This window comes from Guyanagaster necrorhizus, assembly GCF_019112545.1.
Source record: "Guyanagaster necrorhizus MCA 3950 unplaced genomic scaffold BT62scaffold_49, whole genome shotgun sequence".
NCBI lineage: Eukaryota > Fungi > Basidiomycota > Agaricomycetes > Agaricales > Physalacriaceae > Guyanagaster > Guyanagaster necrorhizus.
This window is the reverse complement of record NW_025064928.1, coordinates 105,538-125,248: the sequence shown is the minus strand read 5'-3', so window position 1 is coordinate 125,248 and position 19,711 is coordinate 105,538. Positions and strand designations below refer to the sequence as shown.

Genomic DNA, 19,711 nt, shown 5'->3' with positions numbered 1-19,711 from the left:
GGATCCATTTCTTCTGTTAATCCACTCCGATCTGCAGCGGACTTGACTGTTTCTCCGATCAGAGCTGCTTGTGAGGTACGTCTTGAGCACTGTGGTTCCTGATTCAAATTCATGGCCCGGATTTCTCCTTGCAGATTTCATCATGCAGTGGTCGTATCACGGGCCATTGTGATGTATCAGTTGCATCCAGGGTTGGGGATCTCGTTAAATGATGATCGATACCACTTGGGCATGCTCCATTTGTCCATTTGGTACATCACACTTCGGACTTGGAGTATGTGCCAGCCGGGAAGATGTCTGTTTCGTGGATTGACTTATTTTTGAGTGCGCAGAAGTTCATCGCCATATATGGAAAGGATCTTTGTTATGAGATGCGCCCGCGGAAGGGTCGTAAGTTTTGTCCTTTCAGGGCAACAGATGTTCTAGGAAAGTTGGTCAGCTCCTCCCCAAAGTCCGCGGATGTCCATAGTAAGGCCCGGCTATCCGCATAGGACGACGGTGCTGTTCTGTTCTCCCAAGGAACGCCTTTAAGTTCCAGAGTTTACCCATCAGTGCATTAGCCTATTGGTTACGGTACCGTCGAGAATTACTCCCTTGCCCGAATTATTACTCACTTCACCCGGGAGACCGACGGCAGGTCTTCTAACCTGATATCGGCGCATACCATCGAGCTCACTATATAAAGCGCGTGTGCCCATCCCATCTGTGCCCTCCCAGTTTCGACATGGTCGTCCTCCAGTCCACGACCCCATTAACTGCTATTCCAACCAATCTGACGGTCCCACAGTTTCTATTGGATGAATATCACCATGTTACCCGCCCTACACGACTTCCACGAACTCCGTGTTTGATCGACGATGACACGGGGCAAGTGGTCTTCATAGATGAAGTAAGATATTCCGCGTTCCGCGATGTCTGGAGATGTTATACTGATATCATCATTGTCAGCTTCGAACTCGTTCTCGAGACATCGCCTCTGTCATGTACCATCGGTTCAAAATACGTCAGTACAATTTCTAATCCCTCGAGGCCCACAGCGCTCATGAATGTTTAGAACACGATGACATAGGTCAGTTACTTTGCACGACTTACAATTTCCATCACATTTACGTGCTACAAGTGTCCATAATGAGCTACAATCATATTGGTATGATCCTCTGCTGTTTTTGTGTTTATTGTTAATACCACTGGTCAGATTTTGGCCCATGTGTTTGGGCGGCACACCGTGTGGGCGGCGTGGTATCGTAAGTCCAGGCATCGTACCTTCCCCGATGACTACTAAATTTCCGGATGTCCATGCGCTTCAGAACGCTAAGCCCTACGCTTGTATTGGGGGAACTAGGTAACTAGACTAGGCCACAGATTGCTCTTTTTGTTTTTCACCTTTCCTTTCTAGTGCATCACCTTAGCATCGCTAGACCCTCTTTGTTGATCGTTCATGCGGACTGTTTGCCTGTGGCTGTATCGGCGGCATCGTCGATTAACCTTGCTCTGGACCGTCTAATCATCATTGAGGCGCCAGTTTGGAAAGAACCTGTCCCTTATCACTCATTGCACGAGTTAATAGAGCAAGGTTCACTTCTTCCGCCTCCGGTCGAAAGAATTCTGTGCGAAGGGGAAGGAAAACGAGCGATTGCGTTTCTAGCACCTTCATCTGGTACTACCGGTATTCAGAAGGTATGTGCCGCTCGGCTACCTATTCCAAATGAATAGTTCGCTGATGTCACCCACAGGCCGTCTCTATTACGCACTTTAATGTTGTTAGTATGATTATACAAGAGGCTACCTTTAATAAGTTAAATGAAGCATACGTGCCGTGGAATGAGCAGCGGTTCAGACCAGGCGACGTCTGTGGCGGTTGTAAGTATTAGCTCTCTGTTTTTCATTACGCTCACTGAGGTAATACTTTCATTAGTTTTGCCGCTCTATCGTGCGTGCTCTGTCAGTATCATCATATTGCCGACGACTGATCCTTAGCCCGACAGACATTTATGGACTTGTCTTCAATGTGAGCCAATGCTACTACACCTTTTTCAACCGCCATTCCTGATTACGAAATTTCAGCTACATTATATGCTATATGCTGCGGTGAGCGCCTTTCTCATTCCGCCCTCATTCGTGTTATAAAAATGTCTAGATGACACTCGTCCTCTCAAGAAAGTTTCACTTCGAGAGCTTTCTAGCTAGCATAGAACGACACCAAATCACACATTTACCGTGAGCATGCCCAACTTCTGTCCGATTTAGTCGCACTCCAACCGCAGATATCATCTTTCTTCCTAGATTAGTTCCTCCTCAGGCAGTCTTACTTTGCAAAGTGCGTGGGTTAACTACCTACTCGTTATCGCCGAATGTTGAAATATTGCAGCATCCAGCCGTCCAGAATTACGATTTGTCATGTGTTCGATACTGCGTCGTCGCCGCGGCACCGCTGAGCGCATCGCTCACTGAAGAGCTTCTCACGATAATGCCTAACATCCATTTAGGTCAAGCGTATGGTACGTCCTTATCGAAGAATATACCCCTTGGGCAGTCGCGGATTTAAACCCCCAGGTATGACCGAGACTTGTGGAGCTGTTAGCATGGTAGGTAGCATCTAGCACGAATGGAATCTCGACAATTCATGCAGTCCATATACAGTTCCCGGTAACTCAAAAGGTCGGAACGCTAGGAAGTGGAGGTCAGCTTCTTCCAGGAACAACAGCTAAGGTGGTCAAAGAAGACGGAACGATTGCCCAAGATGGTGAAGTCGGGGAACTATTGATTAAAGGTGGACAAGTAGCCCTCGGCTATTATGGAAACCCCACTGTGTAAGTAAATTAACTAACTACTGAGGTTGGCTAATTAGGTTTTCGCGTTTCAGAACCTCAGAGACCTTTGTCGACGGGTGAGGATCATCTCAAGTAGTTGTGTCCTGTCACTGACGCGTAACAAGATGGCTTCGTACAGGGGACCAGGTCATGTTCAAAAGCGGGGACCTCTTCGTCATGGACCGCGTGAAAGAGCTGATCAAGGTCTGTCATTTTGTCACTTAAACTTCTTCCCCTCGTCGTTCATTCCTCTGAATTCGAACGGAATAGGTCAAGGGATTCCAAGTCCCACCCGCAGAGCTGGAAGGCCACCTGTTAACACATACATGTATCGCTGATGCAGCAGTCATCGGTGTGGCAGACGACTTCGCTGGAGAGCTTCCTCTTGGGTTCATTGTCTTGAAACCAGAAGTTAACTGCGCTGTTAAAGAGGACCCGGCTTTTGCGGAAGAGGTTAGGTTCGACATCTTCGAGGTATGGACAGTTTCATTAACCTGCTATGTGTCTCATTACCGCTATTTCAGCATGTTGCAAAGTCCAAATCCAGTTACAAGTGGTTGACCGGAGGGGTTATTTTCATTGATGCGATTCCACGCAACGCCTCCGGTAAGATCCTTCGACGTCTTTTACGACAGCAAACAAAGAAATCTTCTTTCCCTGTCTCTGCTTCTTCCCGATATCACACTAAAATGTAAAAGTGTATCCTTTTTTCGTTGTAACTATTTATTGTTCTGCTGGAGGATGGAAGTGCAACTGTATTGTAATCTCTCGAACTCACCGGTACATTATACTCTGTCGCTTATTTCAACTAACGGAATGTAACAAATTTATGTCCATCTTATTACAACAACAAATGAGATATGTAGTCCCAATGTCTATTCGCTAAAGAGTACAATAAAAACAGTATGCATTATACAGTCGGAACAAGTTGCTGGTCAAGGTAGAAACACGACAGTAGCGAAAGAAGATCAAATACAGGAAACATTCTATACACTAGCAAAAATTTAGGCCACGTTTCGATCTTGGAACGAAGAAACTGTTCACAGAAAGTCCAAACACAATACACTGCCAATACAAAATGGAAGGAACGGTTAGCGATACAACGATCAGTGGTAACAACACCACCTAATTGATTGACAAGCTCCAAGAGGTCCTGAACGTTTTGTGAAGAGGAATCCTCCTCTGTTCCTAGGCCTATAAGCGCAAGTATGTCGTCGAGAGCGGACGCAATACCTGGAAGGCCATTGATCCAAACCAAGATTGAGAGTGCTCAACACTTGATTGACGGTGCCAAGTGTGTACTGAAGTGCGTCATTGGTCGACAGATCAAAGGAGCTCTGCCCAAGGAGGGAATAGAGATTGATGACACCATCCAGGAGATCGTTTACGAGGGCAAGTAGATTGGACACAGTAATTGGACTCGATTCATCGGCAAGACTGAGTTCTGAAGGATGGTTCCCGACATTCGAGGATCCTCCCGTTCTTCCACCACCTAGACTTAGGAGATCTCTCAAGTCAACTTTGATGTCAACGTCAACTCTGGTCCCATCACCATCAGACGAAAGCGTAGAGCTGGATGGCACGCTTGGAGGAGAGGAAGGTGTTGTGGTGGATGATTCCAACAAGGACTGCGCTTCGACGCTGCTCGCAACCTTCGCTTTGACCTTCGAACAACCATGTCCTTCAGAGTCGACCTCGGCCTGATCGGTCTTGCAGCCACACGATTCCAAGCTGAAGGACGTATCCTGCAACAGCTCAGCAAGAAGTTCACAAGCGTTCACAAGCCTATTGGTGTTTGTATGGTATCCGCGGTTAATTTGTTCAGAGCGAGATAGGTGTAAAGTTTGACGACGAGTTTCTCTGTCAGAGACCAGCCTATTCACATAATCCTGCAAATCATCATCAACGTCCAACGTGGCGTCAATAAGCTGCACAGTGGTGTCCAAAATTGTTGCTAAAGTAGCTGAAGTCTGACTTGATCGGGCTGAACGGAGATGACAGCCCCATTAACACTGACAAGGCTGCTAATGACGGCATCAACCACATCGAGATGGGTACAGTGAAGCAGGCGTGGAGTTGACAGATGAACTGTTGGTTTTTCGAAAGGGTGCATTGGGTCCACAGGTGATAGGATACCCGCCAAGCCCTAATAGCTTCAACAGACTGTTGGTCAATTGCTCAAATCCTGTCAACCCCTTAATATCGGCATTGATAGACATGATCGCGTCCAAACCAAGGGACTTCAGGAGTTCGCACGTATTGACATGAGTGGTGAGGACAGGAGACAGCGTGCGGACGTTTCCAGACGACATTGAACAGCGTCTCGAGAGGACTTGCCGGGCGAAGACGGTGCCTTGGGCGAGAGGGACATCGCATTTACGAAGGATGCTGGCAATCAACGACTTGGTGGTGTCGAAAAGAGAGAAGTTGATGCAACATCCACATACGTTGAGTTGGGGCGACATCCTTCCTGAAACGATGTTCAAGGCAAGGGCAGTTCTTTGAATATCGGCCAACTCCTGGACTGTATTTTCTGTCAAACCGCCTGGAGTCAAAATCCTTCCCAGCAAAGCGAGGAGCTGGTCCAGCAAATCAGACACATCAGTGATCTGACCAAGGTCACTACCAAGGTCGATCGTAATCTTCGTAGTAATCTTAGCAGCGAAATCAAGGAGTTGAGGGACGACATCAGAGAGGATCACAGGAATAGAGGTTGCAAGAGGTGGGGATTGAGAGCCCAAGCGCAGGATGAGAAGTACGAAGAGGTTTACATTTACTAGGATTTCATCATTGGAGTTTGGTGTAGCGCCTGGAGGATGGATGAGTTGTGCGAGACCGAAAGATGCCGGCAGATTATTGAGAAGATCGTCAACGCCTTTTCTCAAGTCGAGCGCGGTGGCAGAGTCCACACCCAGAGGGCGTAAATCGACGATAGAAGCAGACTAGCGTTGTGCTCCAACAGCGACACAGCAGGTTTGGTCTTTGCCAGGCTGGTATCCCGATCGGTACTTATGGGTAACACACCATCCTGCCTGGCAGGAGCCTGTCACTAGGCTTGGAAGTATACTGCAATCGATACCATAGGAGGATTGGGCTGAACCAATGGATGAGGAACGGTACATCCGCCACCTAGCAAAGATTTAGACGTGACTGCATACTTGGCCTCGAGAAACAAGCTCACAGCTTTCGAAAGCGACGGAGGTATCCAAACATTTGTAATCATATTCACCCTTTGGATTAGGAACACCACAAACGGATTGCCCAGTTCGGGCATTTGGCTTGAACTTCCGTCAGGGCGGTAATCTACGCTTGACGTCGTTTGCGCGAACGAGGAGCGGCAGAACCACAACACTAAGGCAGAGGCCAAACTGAGCTTGGCGGCTGCATATAATAGAACTTACGCGGGAAAATACTCCACGTTGGCCATTGCATTCGGTCTTCGGCGGCGGACACACTGACCACCTTCCTGGAGATAGGGACTGTCGCATTCCCAATGACAAGGGTTGCGGTTGTTGCATACGCAATAAGAGTGAGCTGGAAGGCCGTCGCTGACCCTTAGTATTGATCTAGTGCAAGATCATGAACAAACATGGGGAAGAAACAGATAGACACGCGCACCAAAGCTCTCTGCTCAGTGTTAAGGATAGACTTAGCATTGGGTCCGAGAAGACTAGTCACGTTCGCAGAGACATTGGTGTCCAAAAAGATGTCCAGATCCTGGCGGGAGAGGTCAGCGGAAGTGTAGAAAGAGACAGTCAGTAATTACCTGAAGACACAAGCATAGACCTAGGCCAGCAAAAATGTCAAGGGGAAGCAGCGACAGACCAAGAAGAGTGCCGGTATCGAGGGAGAGACAGAGGTCGATGAGGTGGCATGGCTGGTGGTGGTACTGGCGTTGGGCGAGAGTTCAGGCGGTCTTGTGCGACTTTATAAGTCTGGGTGACGGCGGTAGAGAAGAGGGCGAGAAAAGAGAGAACGAGTGTGGAAGTGAACCGAATTGCAAGTCCACGCGTCAAACCGACGAGGTGATGATGGTAAGGACAGAAAGAGACCTTTTCTGGTGACACCTTTCTTTCCAATCTCTTTATACCGTCACACGGTGGAGTTTCATTGTCATGTCGGGCGATCGATTTCCGCATATGGAGATTTCAACCAGCTTCTGTCTTCCACTGTGACTACAAATTTTCGATAATCAAACAGTAATTCCGCGGCATCCAAGTAACATTCCAATCAGGTAAAGCGAATACAATATAAGCAGGAAGATCTGTAAAGAACATACACATTAGCAGAAAACCTGAATCTTAAGACGGTTTATACGAACTTTATCACGGATTAGGCGGATGTCTGAATAGGAATCTCTGTTTCTTCGTCTCCCTCACCGCCATTCAAATGGCTTTCAACTTCGTCTTCGTCGCTTGACTCGGCATCCATATCCACGTCCATGGGACCCATACCATCACCACCAGGACCACTTTGAAATCGTGGATCCCAGTCCAATTCCTCTGGTTCCTCTACCTCTACTTCGACGCGCTGCTTCCAGTCAAACTTGTCGCGTAGCATCGTGACAGCCCGTACAGCTCTGTCTACCCGGGCATCGTGAGCGGCTCTGATTTCATTGCACTCCTCTAATACATCCTCGTATTCTGGCTTCTTAGGGATGGCTCCGAATCGAGACTGTTGGGTCGAGGGCACTGTTAGACCGCCAAGCACACCTAAGGAACCCCGGCTCTTCATGTGCTCGGACAGTCGCCGAACGGTGTCGGTCTCCATTTTCAGGACATCGAGCGTTTGCTGATTTCGAAGAAGGGGTATGACATCGTTATCAAGCTGGGTGTCGGGCATGCCGGCACGAGGATGGAGCGCTATTTTCTCGTAAGGGTTGGAGCTGTCGGTGGGGGCAGAACCATTGAACTTTACAGAACCATATATCGGGGACACAAGAGAGCTAGAGAGGCTGTGGGTTTGCGAGAGCAGGATATTGTATTTGGAAAGAATGTCTGGCCACGGAGGCATGGTGTTCTGATAGCCAGACTCAATGGTCCTTTGAAGTGCCTGTATTGATTCGACGATCTGACTCGCCTTGAATTTAAGAGACTCAAGGTGGGCGGTAGGAAGACTCGATGAGTCTAGGTTCATTTGAAGATTTGCCATACTGATTGCGAGGTAGACCCGGAAATGAACGCGGGCTGAGGCTGTTGATATATAGTAGCAAATAATGTAACAACTATATCTGTGACAGGTATCACGAGTCACGTTCAACCGCGTCTTTTTCTGAACATTCGACAGACACAACCTGAACATTATGCTTTCTGCTCTGCGAGCCCGCCTGGGTGCAAGGCTTCCTGCCTTATCTCAGCTGGCCGTTTTTACGCGCCAGTCTACCATTTATTCTGTCGCTCGACCTATTGTCTCTACCCAGTCGCGTACCTTCTTAACTTCGCAGCGCTTCGAGTTTGCTGCCAAGGCGACACCAACAAAAAGGACTCCTGCGAAGAAGGCTACGAAGGCATCTTCTGCGACCAAGACCAAGGCGAAGGCCGGGGCCGCTAAAAAGAAACCCGCCAAAAAGCCTGCCCCCAAGAAGAAAGTTGCGGCCAAAAAGAAGAAGGCCGCCAAACCCAAGCCCAAGCCCAAGCCCAGGAAGAAGAAGATTGTCAAGCCTAAGCCTGTAAAGTGTTAGTGCTTTCTTTCTTGCTCTATCGTGTACTTTTTTTTTTTTTTTATACTGATAATGTCTGATAGTCAAGATCACTGCCGAGATGAAACCGCCCAAGCGGAGTCTCACCCCTTACATGACCTTCCACACTGACCGCGTGCATGCTTCTTCGGGCAAGTTTTCCAACCTCGCTGAGGCTCAGGATGCTGTCAAGTCCTCTGCTGCTGTCTGGAAAACGTTGTCCGATGCTCAGAAACAGGTTCATATTTCATGCTTATCTATGGCTTCTAGACACTGATATCAACACAATAGACCTATGTCGACAAGGCTGCTGCAGCGAGAGAGGTGTACGAGAAGGCTATGGAGCAGTGGTACTTGACTACATCCCTTCATGTTCGCAAGGAATTGAACAAGAAACGAGTCGCAAAGGGCAAGTCTAAGATTGGCAAGCCTAATTGGATGGAGAAAGAGCCCTCTTCTGCGTATATGAGGTCTGCGTCCTTTATCTCACACATCTTTTCTGGGAGCCCTTATCATGTTGTGACAGATTTGCTATGGCGTTCAAAGAGGGCAAGGATATCCCTTACGTAGAGGCATTGAAGCAAGCCAAGGTCGCTTGGGCCAATATTCCTGGGGCAAGGAAAGAGGTGAATTATCTGTCTTTGCTCCTCTGGATAGACGTTGACTGGTTAATGACAGGAACTCAAGTCCGTGGCCCAGAAGGAGATTGCTGCCTTCAGGGCCAAGAAGCATGCGACCGTCTAATTGGATAAGTTCCAATTGTATGAATAGTTTATGTATGCCTCTCTGTTTGTCCGTTGAGTCATCTAATACCACAATCTCTGCTTACGCCGCTGTAAATGAGATAACTTGCTGTACGAGATACTAGCTGTATGGTCTTTTAAGTTTTGTGTTTGCCTTCTGTGCACCTGTGCTGCTGTCGAACGTCCCATCAAAGCGCATCCTCTTGCAAAAACCACAGCCAGGCCAGGACTGATCTTGATCGTCCCATCAACCACACATCAACTGCACTTGATTCGCCAGTATATTCATCTTATACCACATTTTTTTAACTATCACTTTTCGGTATGTACTTGATCTAGCGCATTAAAGACGCAGATCGTTGATGGGAAGCTTAAGCCTAAAAGTAGCGCCAACATCAGTTGCAGCATGACGTTTTCTCTTTCACTTGAGGACGCGCAGAAACTCATTTCCGCTCATGGATTCGATGCCTCACATTCAACTGTAGTGGAAATTACAGAGGTGGTCAATGATGCGTTTAGGTACGGCTTTCGTTGTTCCTGTGTTTGTCTCGCTGAAGTATGTCTTCAAAGTTATACAAGAGACAGAAAGACATATGTCGTAGATCTTTCTGCCTCCAAAGAATTGGCACCGACGCACTCTTGCTTCATCTCTGTCTCTCTGCCTTCGAGCCCGCCAGACACGCCAGATCCATATCACCCAAATTCCCTTCAAGTTATCGGCAAACTGATCTCCTTAATTCACAGACACACAGCTATCCCCATTGCAGATCCCTCACTGGACACGTCGAGAGAGCTCTGGTATCTTATCACGCCAATCCATCCTCTCCCATCATCCGCGATTATCACACTGTCGCATGCACGAAACAAGGGGCTACTCACTGCTCAACAACTTGTACTACTTGATCTAACACTTGGCAAGTTCCTGGGTCAGCTGCATAGTGGGGTTATGAACGAGTGGTTCGGGTTGCCGCTCCTGGGAGAACCACCAGACCCTTCATATAGCTGGCAAGAGACATTTACGTCCGTGCTTGAGGCACTTCTCGCCGAGGCCGAGTCCAAGTCTTACGAGCTTCCCTTTGAGGATATCCGACGCTACTTATCCCGCGCCATTGCCTTTTTCCTGTTTGATGATGTCCAAGTGCCATCCTTAGTGTGGTTCACGGGTTCGGATGATGATATATACATCAGCTTGGATGGGACGGGCGCCAGCATTGCTGCAATTCTTCCCAATGTTGCGCATGCGATCTGGGGAGATCCGCTTTTGGAGTCTTTTTTTATGTCCGGGATGAACGAAGCGCTCTTGGAGGGTTACAAAGATGGAGGTGGAGAGACGCTGGTCGTTTTCAGCCGGCAGAAGACGAAACGGTTATGGTATACGTTATTCTTGGCTTTGGTAGTACTGACGGAGCGAAATGGCACTGCAGGTCCAAGGGAACAATGGGCTAAGGAGACCATCATGCAGTGCGCGGATAGCCTCAAGGATGCCCCTTGTCATTGAATCTATACAGTATGTACATAGGCGGTATCACCTCAAGTCATGTCGGTACCGGTCATCATGGTCCCTGATCATCGCTATCAGTACCGCATTCAGTCGAATATTCCCGAGTCAAAATAGATCAAGATTGTCTGTCGGATCTCCGTGACACAACAAGTCCTAGCCTAGTGCTGAGCGCCCACCTATGCACGAGGCAAAAAATGACTCAACCCTTTACGAATCTGTGGACAATTTCTGACTGAGTGACCCGGATCCGATCTGTTTGGGCTGTCCACGAGGTAAATAGGCGCCAGGGCTAAGTATATAAATTGCACACTGGATTGTCCTTATATTCAAAAGCCCATCATGGCCACTTATCTGCAGCAAATTTTGAGTGGATTGGCTCCCCTAATCAACTCGACCGTCGCAGAAGTTACCAACACCACTTCGGCCCTTCCTCAGGCCACGATTTCCCCCTTATCTATTCCCAACGATCTGTCATCCCTGATTTCGCTCCTCTTCTCGTTTTCTGCACTACGCGACTGGTTGAAGCTAATTGTGCTTGGTGGCTTCTTTGAAACTTGTCGTCGAGTCATCTTTGCCCAGTACGCAAAGTTTGTCGATGCCTTTTACATGAAAGCAACCTTCGAAGAAGATGACCCTAGTTACGGTATGTTGTATTTGTTAATGTGCGCACTTAAAGTGCTTATCGATTTCCTCAGAATGGATGATGGTTTGGCTCTCAAGACAACCGTCCTGGGGTGAGTCTGTTTCCTTGGGAGCGTATTTAATGCGGCGTATCTGATAATCGATGCAGCTAAAGCGCGTGATATTCAAGTTAGCACTAATACATATGGCGCCAACTCCAACACCGTCATGCTCGAGGGAGAGGAAGATTCCAGCGAATACAAGACCTCCCGAAAATTAGCCTACCTACCTTCTGTCTCAATGACATATTCTTTGTGGTATAAAAGGCGATACATGACCATCACTCGGACACTACAAGATACGACGGGATCATATTATGCAACGAAGCACAATGTTCTGCAAATTAGGTCTGGTTTGACAACTCTAACATGTAAACTTCCTTCCATTGACAACATCTCCTTGCACTAGTCTTCTGACTCGCAGTCACAGTCTGCTCATTGGCTTGCTTCAAGAAGCTCGCAGTGATTTCATGGCTGCTCAGGAACACAAGATTTGTGTATGGGTTTCAGATGTGTGAGCATTCTCTTCTCGATATGGGGTGCTACTTGGGATCGAGCGCTCTTGTTTATAGGAACAACGGTTGGAAGCATGTTGGCTGTCGCGCTAAGCGCAGTATGAATTCCATCATCTTGGAGTCCGGTGTGAAGGATCTCCTACTGGAAGACGCTCGGGATTTTTTGGGCAGCAAGGACTGGTACGCAGAACGTGGCATTCCATTCCGTCGGGGTTATCTCTTGGTATGATGCTATGTTACCTTCGTTTCTCTGCTCTCGCCAACATTTTACAATCCTATAGTATGGTGTTCCTGGTTCGGGGAAAACTTCATTGATTCACAGCATAGCTGGAGAGTTGGGACTTGATATATATATCATCTCCCTCTCTCGTGTTGGACTTGATGATTCTTCCTTGGACGCGCTTATCAACGAATTGCCTGAAAGATGTGTGGCTCTCATGGAAGATATCGATGCTGCCTTTACACGGACTCTCAACCGAGATGATGACGACGCTTCGGATTCTGAGTCAAGTGCTTCATCCGGTGCCAACAAAACTCCTAAAACTGGTAGCCCTCCGCCGCCGCCTGGCAGCAGGTAAGCATCAAACCAGAATTTGTTCTCCGCGAGGGTTTGACGTGCCGGTATCAAGGGTCAGTCTAAGCGGACTACTCAATGCCCTCGATGGCATTGGCGCCCAGGAAGGACGGATTCTTTTTGCAACCACAAACAAGCACACTTCCCTTGACCCTGCCCTTTGTCGGCCTGGACGCATGGACCTCCATATCGAGTTCAGACTATCGAGCAAATATCAAGCGCGAGAGATGTTCAAGCGCTTCTACATCCCTTCGAGCCAATGCAGTGAGGCTGACGATGACGATGAAGCAGCCGACTCTGGATATGGATCTGCTGCTCTATCAGAAGCGACAGACTCGACACCGCCTTCTCCGGCTGATTCCAAATCATCGGAATCTCCTGTTTCTGAATCCTCATCTGCTCCACCAGCATTTTTCGGTAGCCGCCATGTTGGGCGGGCCCCCAAGCTCTCGAAGGGAAGAGTTGATGAGCTTGCTACGCTATTTTCTGACATTATTCCGGACCAACAATTCTCCATGGCGGCACTGCAGGGCTACCTGATGATGCACAAAACCAGGCCCTTTGCTGCTGTTGCAGGCGCACAAGACTGGGTTGAGAAAGAGTTGAAGGATCGTAGCAGACGAGAAAAACAGAAGCGGGAAAAAGAGGAAAAAGAGAAGGAGAAGAAGGCCAAGGAGAAAAAGGAAGCCAGGGAGAAGGACGAAGTTAAGGATACCCCCAAAGCACAACATAATCCAAGCGAAAGCGACAAAGCGATCCAGGTAACTCAGATGCAAGTTTCATCCTGACGGATGGCGTTACCAGGGCCTTCCAGTCAATTTCTATACATGTTGCTCGGAGTTGGTTCGAGGTTAACCCAGACTTTGACACGCGTCTTCCGCTCGAAAAATTCTAGTATCCCAACTTGCGGGCTTGAAACCGACGGTAGAAGGAAGTCCGCTTGAAATAGCAAACGCTATCTGTACTTAGGCGCCGCCCATAATTGGCAATAAGCAGTGTTGTTTGTTGATACATGTTAAAATAGAGGGGCATCAGCCTCGATCGAAAAATTTGTGTCCACACCGTGGACATTGTGCTATTCCTTTGCATATTTGTGATGGCCCAACAACGCATGTCCTTATGGGCCGCGGAGGACATAGATGAAGAGCTTCAAGATGTTGATCTGTCACTGGCGATTGGGAACTATGGGCAGAACGGCTTTGACGAGGGTGCGTTAGCTTCAGAGAACTTTCCCCTTGTCCTCACTTGGATAATGCAGCGCAAATACCTCCTCAAATTGATGAATCCTCCATAATTGCAATGCAGCAGCATATGGCGCAGCAAGCGGCTTTTGCCCAAATTCCAGATGTTGTAAAAGCCGTATGTGGACCGTGATGGTTTCCTATAGAAAAATACTCAATGTTCAGATAGTTCATCGTTCATTTTCATCAAGCGGTGTTGGACAATAATCTGAATGAGATCACGATTGCGTATGAAAGTGGCTGGAACAAGTATACAGAGAAGTTCTATTCGCGGACAGAATGGCCTGAAGCTGAAATCATCGCGCCCCTTGTCAATGACGGTGCCCATTCATCCTCTTGTTTCAATTTTGAACTCCTCACTAAAGACTGTGACTTACTAGATCCTATTTTCCTGATTCTTTATCGAGAGTTGTATTACCGACATGTCTACTCACGCTTGCAGCCCGATATTGACGATCGGTTCCATTCTTATGAGAACAGCTGCGAGCTGTTCAATTATCTTCTCAGTTAGTTTTTTGTTGTACTACATCCTAACACTTGACATGTTTGGCAGATTCTGACGGTCCCGTCGAACTGGAGCTTCCCGAGCAATGGCTATGGGACATTATTGACGAGTTCATCTACCAATATCAGGTTTTTTGTACTTGGCGATCAAAGGTAGCTTCTAAAACGGATGAAGAACTTGGTATCCTCGAGGATGGAGGAGGGGCGAGTTTGTTTGATGCGTTATACATCGTCTGTTCTGACTTTTTCAAGCAGGTGTGGAGCTCTTACAGTGTTTTGAACGTCCTATATTCTTTCATCCAAAAGTCAAAAATACACCTGTATATCGAAGCCACGCAGCAGGGAAAGTCTGTCGATGAAATTGCGTTCGTACAGTTTTCTTTAAATAATACTTTGATAACATCAACGACACATAAACAGTGAGATTGTCGGGCCGTACGGTGTACGTCCTCTATATCGAATGCTGGGTTACTTCAGCATCATCGGGCTACTTCGTGTCCACGTTCTTCTGGGCGATTTCACTCTGGCCTTAAAAGTGATGGACAACGTCGATCTCAACCAAAAGGTATATCGGAGCATCATCCCCCGAGAATTAGCTAACATGTACTAATTGTAGTCACCGTTCACTCGTGTAACCGCGTGCCACGTAGCCACATACTACTACGTTGGTTTCTGTTACATCATGTTGCGACGGTACCCAGACGCTATCCGCACATTTGTGACAATACTGAACTTCATCATGCGGATGAGGCAATACCATACCAGGAGCTATCAGTATGATCAGGTCTGTGAACTTTTGTTTTATACAGACGTGATTGTTTTACGGTCTCTATAGATCAACAAAACAGCAGATAGGATGTATGCATTGTTCGTAATGTGTAATGCGCTGTCTCCCAGTCGGCTGGATGACAACATTGCCAGTGCTGCTAAAGAACGGTACGGTGACCAGCTTGCCAAGATGGCCAGAGGAGGGTGAGTGTGTCATTTGTGCCTATTGTTCCGAGGAATCATATCGTCACGGGTTCTAGTGAAGGTGCTCTGCCTGCGTTCGAAGAGCTTTTCCTCTATGCATGTCCAAAATTCATTAACGCGACATCCCCACCGTACGAGGATCCCAATGCCATCGCCCAGATCCTCCAGGATTCATCACCAGATACCTACGTTGATCCGGCTCACCGACAGCTACGCCTGTTCTTGTCTGACGTGGTGACTCAGTCCCCTGTTCCAACGCTTAGGAGCTTTTTGAAGCTGTACACCAGTCTTGGCTCTCAAAAGCTGGCCAACTTCCTGGATGTCGACGAGGAGGAGATGATTCAAGAGATGATGGTATTAAAGCAATGCAGTCGTAGCATCAGCCGGGTAGGAGGAGATAAAAACAATCTACTGGACGGCCAGACTATCACCACGAGTGATCTCAACTTTGTCATCGACGAGGTATGCTGTGGCTAGGTCCTATCGTGAAGATGGCTAATGCATCTTTATTAAGAACATGGTACACATAGCTGAATCCACTGTTGGCAGACGATTCGCTGGCTGGTTCATCAAGAACACAGAGCGCACTCAACGAATATTTGATGACCTCAAGAATACCCCGCTTCCTACTCCTCCGAAAGGTGTAACTAGTGTTAGTACTGCCGATACGTCTACGAAGCAGAGACCAGCTGGGAAGGTTGCTTGGGGTAATGTTACCTCCAAGCCTTGAGCAGTTCCTTTACCGCAGGCCTGCGGCGTGATAGTATCCATCTACATTTACTTGAATACATTGCTTCATTCGCGCTTGAACATTTGTTTTCCAAATGATGTCCTATTTAGGTAACCATACTTTTTTTTTCCAGACCCGGCGGCAAATTTCTCTCCTTGGTTTGCTCCTTTACCGGGTATGCGTTCTGTACGCTTCCTCAGTACGCGACAGCCGTTATGGGAACTGCCCAAACCTCATGTCACTCAGAGTACAAAAAAGCTACTGCGAAAGGTGGAGATGAGAATCGCCCCGCAGGTAGTGGCCGCGCAGACGAAGCAACATCTTCAGCAATTCCTCCAGGTTCGAATGGATCCAATGGGGCGTGTCTTTATTGCTGATATTTGCACCAGGGCTACATATTAGGGCAGGAAGAGCGTGTTAAACGGGAAGACAAGCAGAGGGAACTGCAAGCTGTTCTCGCGAGCAGGTTTGGGAAAGAGGTTTTAGTCGAGGATATAAGCATGGCCTCTTACGGCCTAGATATACGGAACGCTCCCATGGAATTTGCCATTGTGGTATGTCATGACTTGCTTTTCCGCAAATGTGCGCCATAACATGACTAGGATGCGGCCTACCCGGCAGCAAACATACCACTCAAAACCATGCAGTCCCATGTTCTTTCCGAAATACATAATCATAAGAACGTATTCCGTCTATCTTTTACATCATATTTGCTGAACTTTTCCCTTTCCACAGGCGCGTCGTGGAGGTTTTACTCGAGGCCGGATTTCGATGTCATGTTCCGGAGTACAATTTGGATCTTGAAGTAAAAGACGATTTCAACCTCTGGGCTAGTTCAGAACCAATACAAGGACCCGTCTACCCGCCACGGCTACGCGTCGAAGACTCCAAGACATCGGACTCGCTGGACTCGTTTCATCTAACTTTCGCAGGTCCCACTGTGATACCCTTGCACAAATGGCTGGCTGGATATCTCCCCAGGCAGTACAAAGACTTTATGGCTCTTTTCTTGATATATCTCTGGTCTCAGGGTATCGAATTTCCGACGACCGCTCTCGCACTGATGACGGCACGCTACCGTCAGGTAAGTTGTCTCATTGATCCATTGCATTATATACTGATTCTTCCCTAGGCTAGGGACAATATGCCGCCTCTTTTTCAACAGAAAATGAGTATATGCTGGGTCCCAGCCAACTTCTATAATTCTATAGATAAGGTGTGGGAATCAAAGTGGGAAGGTGTTCGACTGCCGGAAAACTATAATCCTGGCCAAGATGTCAGTTGGAAAGCATTGCATTTTCTGGAGATGTTCCAGTAAGCGCATTTAACTGTCTCTAATGTTTTCCCTGACCACTTTCAGATACTGGCGCCATTCCGACACTTCTACAAATACCATGGTTTCTCTTAGGGAAGGGGGTATGAGTGCATTCATTCCCCGCCCTGGATATACGCTATCGCCTAACAATCAACGTCTGCTGTGGCATGATAATCCTTTCGTCGTGCAAGATCCCTTTATTGTTACACGTGTATGAAAGTACAACCTGTCCTTTGCATCAGCTGACTTATCGTTTTGTGGCCGTAGAATCATGCACATACAATCAACATGAGCGAAATCAAGCGTTTTGCATATACTTGCAAAAGGGGCTTCAACGTATTATCGCAGGGTGGCTCTGTTGAAGACTTCTTTTTCCAGCGCCAGGCACTCGATCCATCTAAAGAATCTGATTATGATCGAAGAATGCAGGATCCTACGGACAACGAGGACTGGCTTTCTTTCTTGGACGAAGAGGCAACGGAAGAAACTGAGCGCATGTTCGGTAACGATGGATCATTTGATTCTCGGCCTCAGGGCATGGCATCTCTTCGCTCTAGTTATGCGCCAAGGTCATCGCGTTCGCCTCGACGGTCCTACGGCACCCGATCTTATTCAACTCAGCCGACGCCGCCTGGCGGTGTTACCTCGACAATACTTCGACATCGGAAAGATACAGTAAGACGTGTGCAGGACATCATTCGGCAAGAATTCGGGAGTATGTACTCTGTTGAACAGTTTGGCAGCACACGCTATGGCATTTCTTCTGCAAACAGCGACCTCGACCTGGTCCTAATTGTACGTGTCGATTTTTTCCTTCTCAGTGTTTCTTGTTAATGCTTTATCGTCTGCAGGATCCCAAACGGCCACATGGTGTCTCCCCGAAACACTCAAAGCCACACGGCGGTAAGCATGCATTCCTACACTTCGCAAGCAAAACTGACGTATCGTAGGCGTATATAGCATAAAGTCTGTTCCGTTCTCTGACCCGCCTGGTGCCTCCATGCTGACAGTTTCAAAAAAGAAAGGTCGGCGCTCTACTGAGGAAGAAAAAATATAGGAATGTCGTCGTCATTGATAGCGCCAGTGTTCCAATAGGTGTGCGATTTCTAGCTGACCCGCCAACCACGTCTTATTCTTTCTGCACAGTGAAATTCAGAGACCCGGATACGGGCATGGACTGCGATTTGAACATAAACGACAGACTTGGGCTCCATAATTCTAACATGGTGAACCGCTATTGCGATTTGTCGCTGCTCTTGCGACCGATGGTGCGAATAGTAAAAAAATGGGCCAAACCTCTCAAGCTGAATAGCCCTGCCATACGCTCGGGAGGTCGTGTGACATTCAGTAGCTACGCTCTTACTTTGATCACCATTGCTTTCCTCCAGGTGAATCTAGCTCGTAGTTTTCTCATGGGAACGCTGACATCGTTCCCAGACACATCATCTATTACCCAATCTTCAAGATCGCGTGCTTCCTTTAAGTGAGGAAAATCAAGATGGTCTCTTTTGGTTCAAGGGGAAGCCGTGTAATACGAAATTCAACATGGCTGAAGGCTGGGTACCTCCAGAAGAAAGATCGGTGGAGGAGGCGATGTTAGCTTGGTTTAGGTTTGTGCTTCTTTCTCTCTGACGTCTCAGTCTCAAATGTATAAGCAGATATTGGGGTTTCGAACACGATTATACCATGGATACTCTCATCTCTATCCGGGCTGGTGGTATTATAGATGGGCCTGACTTCGCTTGGGATGACAATGAGAAGTTCAAACGCATGTCCGAAGCAGAGTGGCGGAAGGCTTGCTTGACCTCGAAAGCTGATATCAGAAAATATCGGCTTCTTGTTGCAGATCCATTCATCACCACCAAAGTAAGTTGATCTGTTCTATGTAATATGCTTAATCTCATGTGGTTTATTCAGAACGTCACGGGCAACATCCAGTCTGTCAGTTTTTCCGTTTTCCGAGCGGAGTGCCAGCTTGCTTTCAAGAAGCTGTTACTTCCAAAAGTGCCGAAAAAAGTGAAGAAGGATAAGCCCCGGACCACTCCAGGATCGGACGATGATGCGGAATATATCAGTCGAGCTGCCGATGCCGAAACTGAACCTAACATACGTCCGCTCACTAACTCGATAATGCCTAAGCCCAAGGCGAAGGGGCCAATACGGCCAGTTGAATTTCTGATGGAAGGGGGACGAGCGAAACGGATCATTCCTCCTCCAAATGATCCTTTTTTAAAAAGGTTTGCATACCTAGAAACGAACTCAAATATCGTTGCGACGGAAGGTTGCAAGACATCCGAGTTTGAGGAATATCATTTCCGGGAAGAGGTAGAGACATGATGGCCTCTTTATCTATATATTGTATCACTAGTACGCATTGATTAATGTCGACTGCAGAATTGCCATAGGTCAATATAAGCGCTGGAGCGGTGTTATTGTGGGACGAATATGG

General features: G+C 47.7%; 10 protein-coding genes across 10 annotated transcripts; 7 read left to right on the top strand and 3 right to left on the bottom strand.

Annotated features, from left to right (window-relative positions):
• Positions 1–414: 414 nt before the first annotated feature.
• BT62DRAFT_956967 (phenylacetyl-CoA ligase) lies at positions 415–3,645 on the top strand. Its single transcript, XM_043188395.1, has 20 exons — positions 415–889; positions 949–1,003; positions 1,055–1,069; positions 1,121–1,147; positions 1,196–1,244; positions 1,308–1,342; positions 1,397–1,677; positions 1,734–1,860; positions 1,916–1,930; positions 1,986–2,008; positions 2,065–2,088; positions 2,138–2,217; positions 2,284–2,317; positions 2,369–2,498; positions 2,554–2,585; positions 2,641–2,810; positions 2,864–2,887; positions 2,936–3,014; positions 3,081–3,284; positions 3,335–3,645. The coding sequence occupies exons 1-20, from the start codon at positions 725–727 to the stop codon at positions 3,503–3,505; spliced, it is 1,740 nt and encodes a 579-aa protein (XP_043033950.1). The 5' UTR covers positions 415–724; the 3' UTR covers positions 3,506–3,645.
• A 2,142-nt stretch (positions 3,646–5,787) lies between these two features.
• On the bottom strand, positions 5,788–6,375 carry BT62DRAFT_583946 (uncharacterized protein). The gene is made up of 3 exons (XM_043181513.1): positions 6,212–6,375; positions 5,992–6,161; positions 5,788–5,939 (listed from the first exon to the last, which is right to left on the bottom strand). The coding sequence occupies exons 1-3, from the start codon at positions 6,240–6,242 to the stop codon at positions 5,820–5,822; spliced, it is 321 nt and encodes a 106-aa protein (XP_043033949.1). The 5' UTR covers positions 6,243–6,375; the 3' UTR covers positions 5,788–5,819.
• A 97-nt stretch (positions 6,376–6,472) lies between these two features.
• BT62DRAFT_583738 (uncharacterized protein) lies at positions 6,473–7,086 on the bottom strand. The gene is made up of 2 exons (XM_043181511.1): positions 6,577–7,086; positions 6,473–6,527 (listed from the first exon to the last, which is right to left on the bottom strand). Exon 1 carries the CDS (start codon positions 6,947–6,949, stop codon positions 6,614–6,616), a length of 336 nt encoding a protein of 111 aa, XP_043033948.1. The 5' UTR covers positions 6,950–7,086; the 3' UTR covers positions 6,473–6,527; positions 6,577–6,613.
• On the bottom strand, positions 6,980–8,002 carry BT62DRAFT_583745 (uncharacterized protein). Its single transcript, XM_043181512.1, has 2 exons — positions 7,132–8,002; positions 6,980–7,074 (listed from the first exon to the last, which is right to left on the bottom strand). The coding sequence occupies exon 1, from the start codon at positions 7,959–7,961 to the stop codon at positions 7,143–7,145; it is 819 nt and encodes a 272-aa protein (XP_043033947.1). The 5' UTR covers positions 7,962–8,002; the 3' UTR covers positions 6,980–7,074; positions 7,132–7,142.
• Positions 8,003–8,096: 94 nt separating this feature from the next.
• Positions 8,097–9,385, top strand: BT62DRAFT_1080823 (uncharacterized protein). The gene is made up of 5 exons (XM_043179609.1): positions 8,097–8,485; positions 8,553–8,725; positions 8,779–8,957; positions 9,014–9,113; positions 9,166–9,385. The coding sequence occupies exons 1-5, from the start codon at positions 8,113–8,115 to the stop codon at positions 9,229–9,231; spliced, it is 891 nt and encodes a 296-aa protein (XP_043033946.1). The 5' UTR covers positions 8,097–8,112; the 3' UTR covers positions 9,232–9,385.
• Positions 9,386–9,636: 251 nt separating this feature from the next.
• Positions 9,637–10,728, top strand: BT62DRAFT_1012663 (uncharacterized protein; the record flags this gene model as incomplete). The annotated part of the gene is made up of 2 exons (XM_043177959.1): positions 9,637–9,749; positions 9,801–10,728. The coding sequence occupies 2 exons, from the start codon at positions 9,637–9,639 to the stop codon at positions 10,726–10,728; spliced, it is 1,041 nt and encodes a 346-aa protein (XP_043033945.1).
• A 342-nt stretch (positions 10,729–11,070) lies between these two features.
• BT62DRAFT_1012662 (P-loop containing nucleoside triphosphate hydrolase protein) lies at positions 11,071–13,288 on the top strand (the record flags this gene model as incomplete). The annotated part of the gene is made up of 7 exons (XM_043177958.1): positions 11,071–11,374; positions 11,427–11,465; positions 11,522–11,759; positions 11,821–11,925; positions 11,984–12,149; positions 12,208–12,500; positions 12,556–13,288. 7 exons carry the CDS (start codon positions 11,071–11,073, stop codon positions 13,286–13,288), a joined length of 1,878 nt encoding a protein of 625 aa, XP_043033944.1.
• Positions 13,289–13,596: 308 nt separating this feature from the next.
• On the top strand, positions 13,597–15,947 carry BT62DRAFT_983109 (uncharacterized protein; the record flags this gene model as incomplete). Its single annotated transcript, XM_043189748.1, has 10 exons — positions 13,597–13,708; positions 13,759–13,859; positions 13,911–14,061; positions 14,122–14,247; positions 14,295–14,610; positions 14,666–14,810; positions 14,862–15,029; positions 15,081–15,217; positions 15,274–15,679; positions 15,732–15,947. 10 exons carry the CDS (start codon positions 13,597–13,599, stop codon positions 15,945–15,947), a joined length of 1,878 nt encoding a protein of 625 aa, XP_043033943.1.
• BT62DRAFT_583332 (uncharacterized protein) lies at positions 15,893–16,850 on the top strand. Its single transcript, XM_043181509.1, has 3 exons — positions 15,893–16,286; positions 16,337–16,501; positions 16,550–16,850. Exons 1-3 carry the CDS (start codon positions 16,125–16,127, stop codon positions 16,754–16,756), a joined length of 534 nt encoding a protein of 177 aa, XP_043033942.1. The 5' UTR covers positions 15,893–16,124; the 3' UTR covers positions 16,757–16,850.
• BT62DRAFT_583201 (uncharacterized protein) lies at positions 16,851–19,697 on the top strand. Its single transcript, XM_043181508.1, has 10 exons — positions 16,851–17,031; positions 17,080–17,261; positions 17,308–17,473; positions 17,530–18,057; positions 18,114–18,165; positions 18,213–18,228; positions 18,284–18,650; positions 18,700–18,872; positions 18,921–19,128; positions 19,180–19,697. Exons 1-10 carry the CDS (start codon positions 16,945–16,947, stop codon positions 19,597–19,599), a joined length of 2,199 nt encoding a protein of 732 aa, XP_043033941.1. The 5' UTR covers positions 16,851–16,944; the 3' UTR covers positions 19,600–19,697.
• Positions 19,698–19,711: the final 14 nt, after the last annotated feature.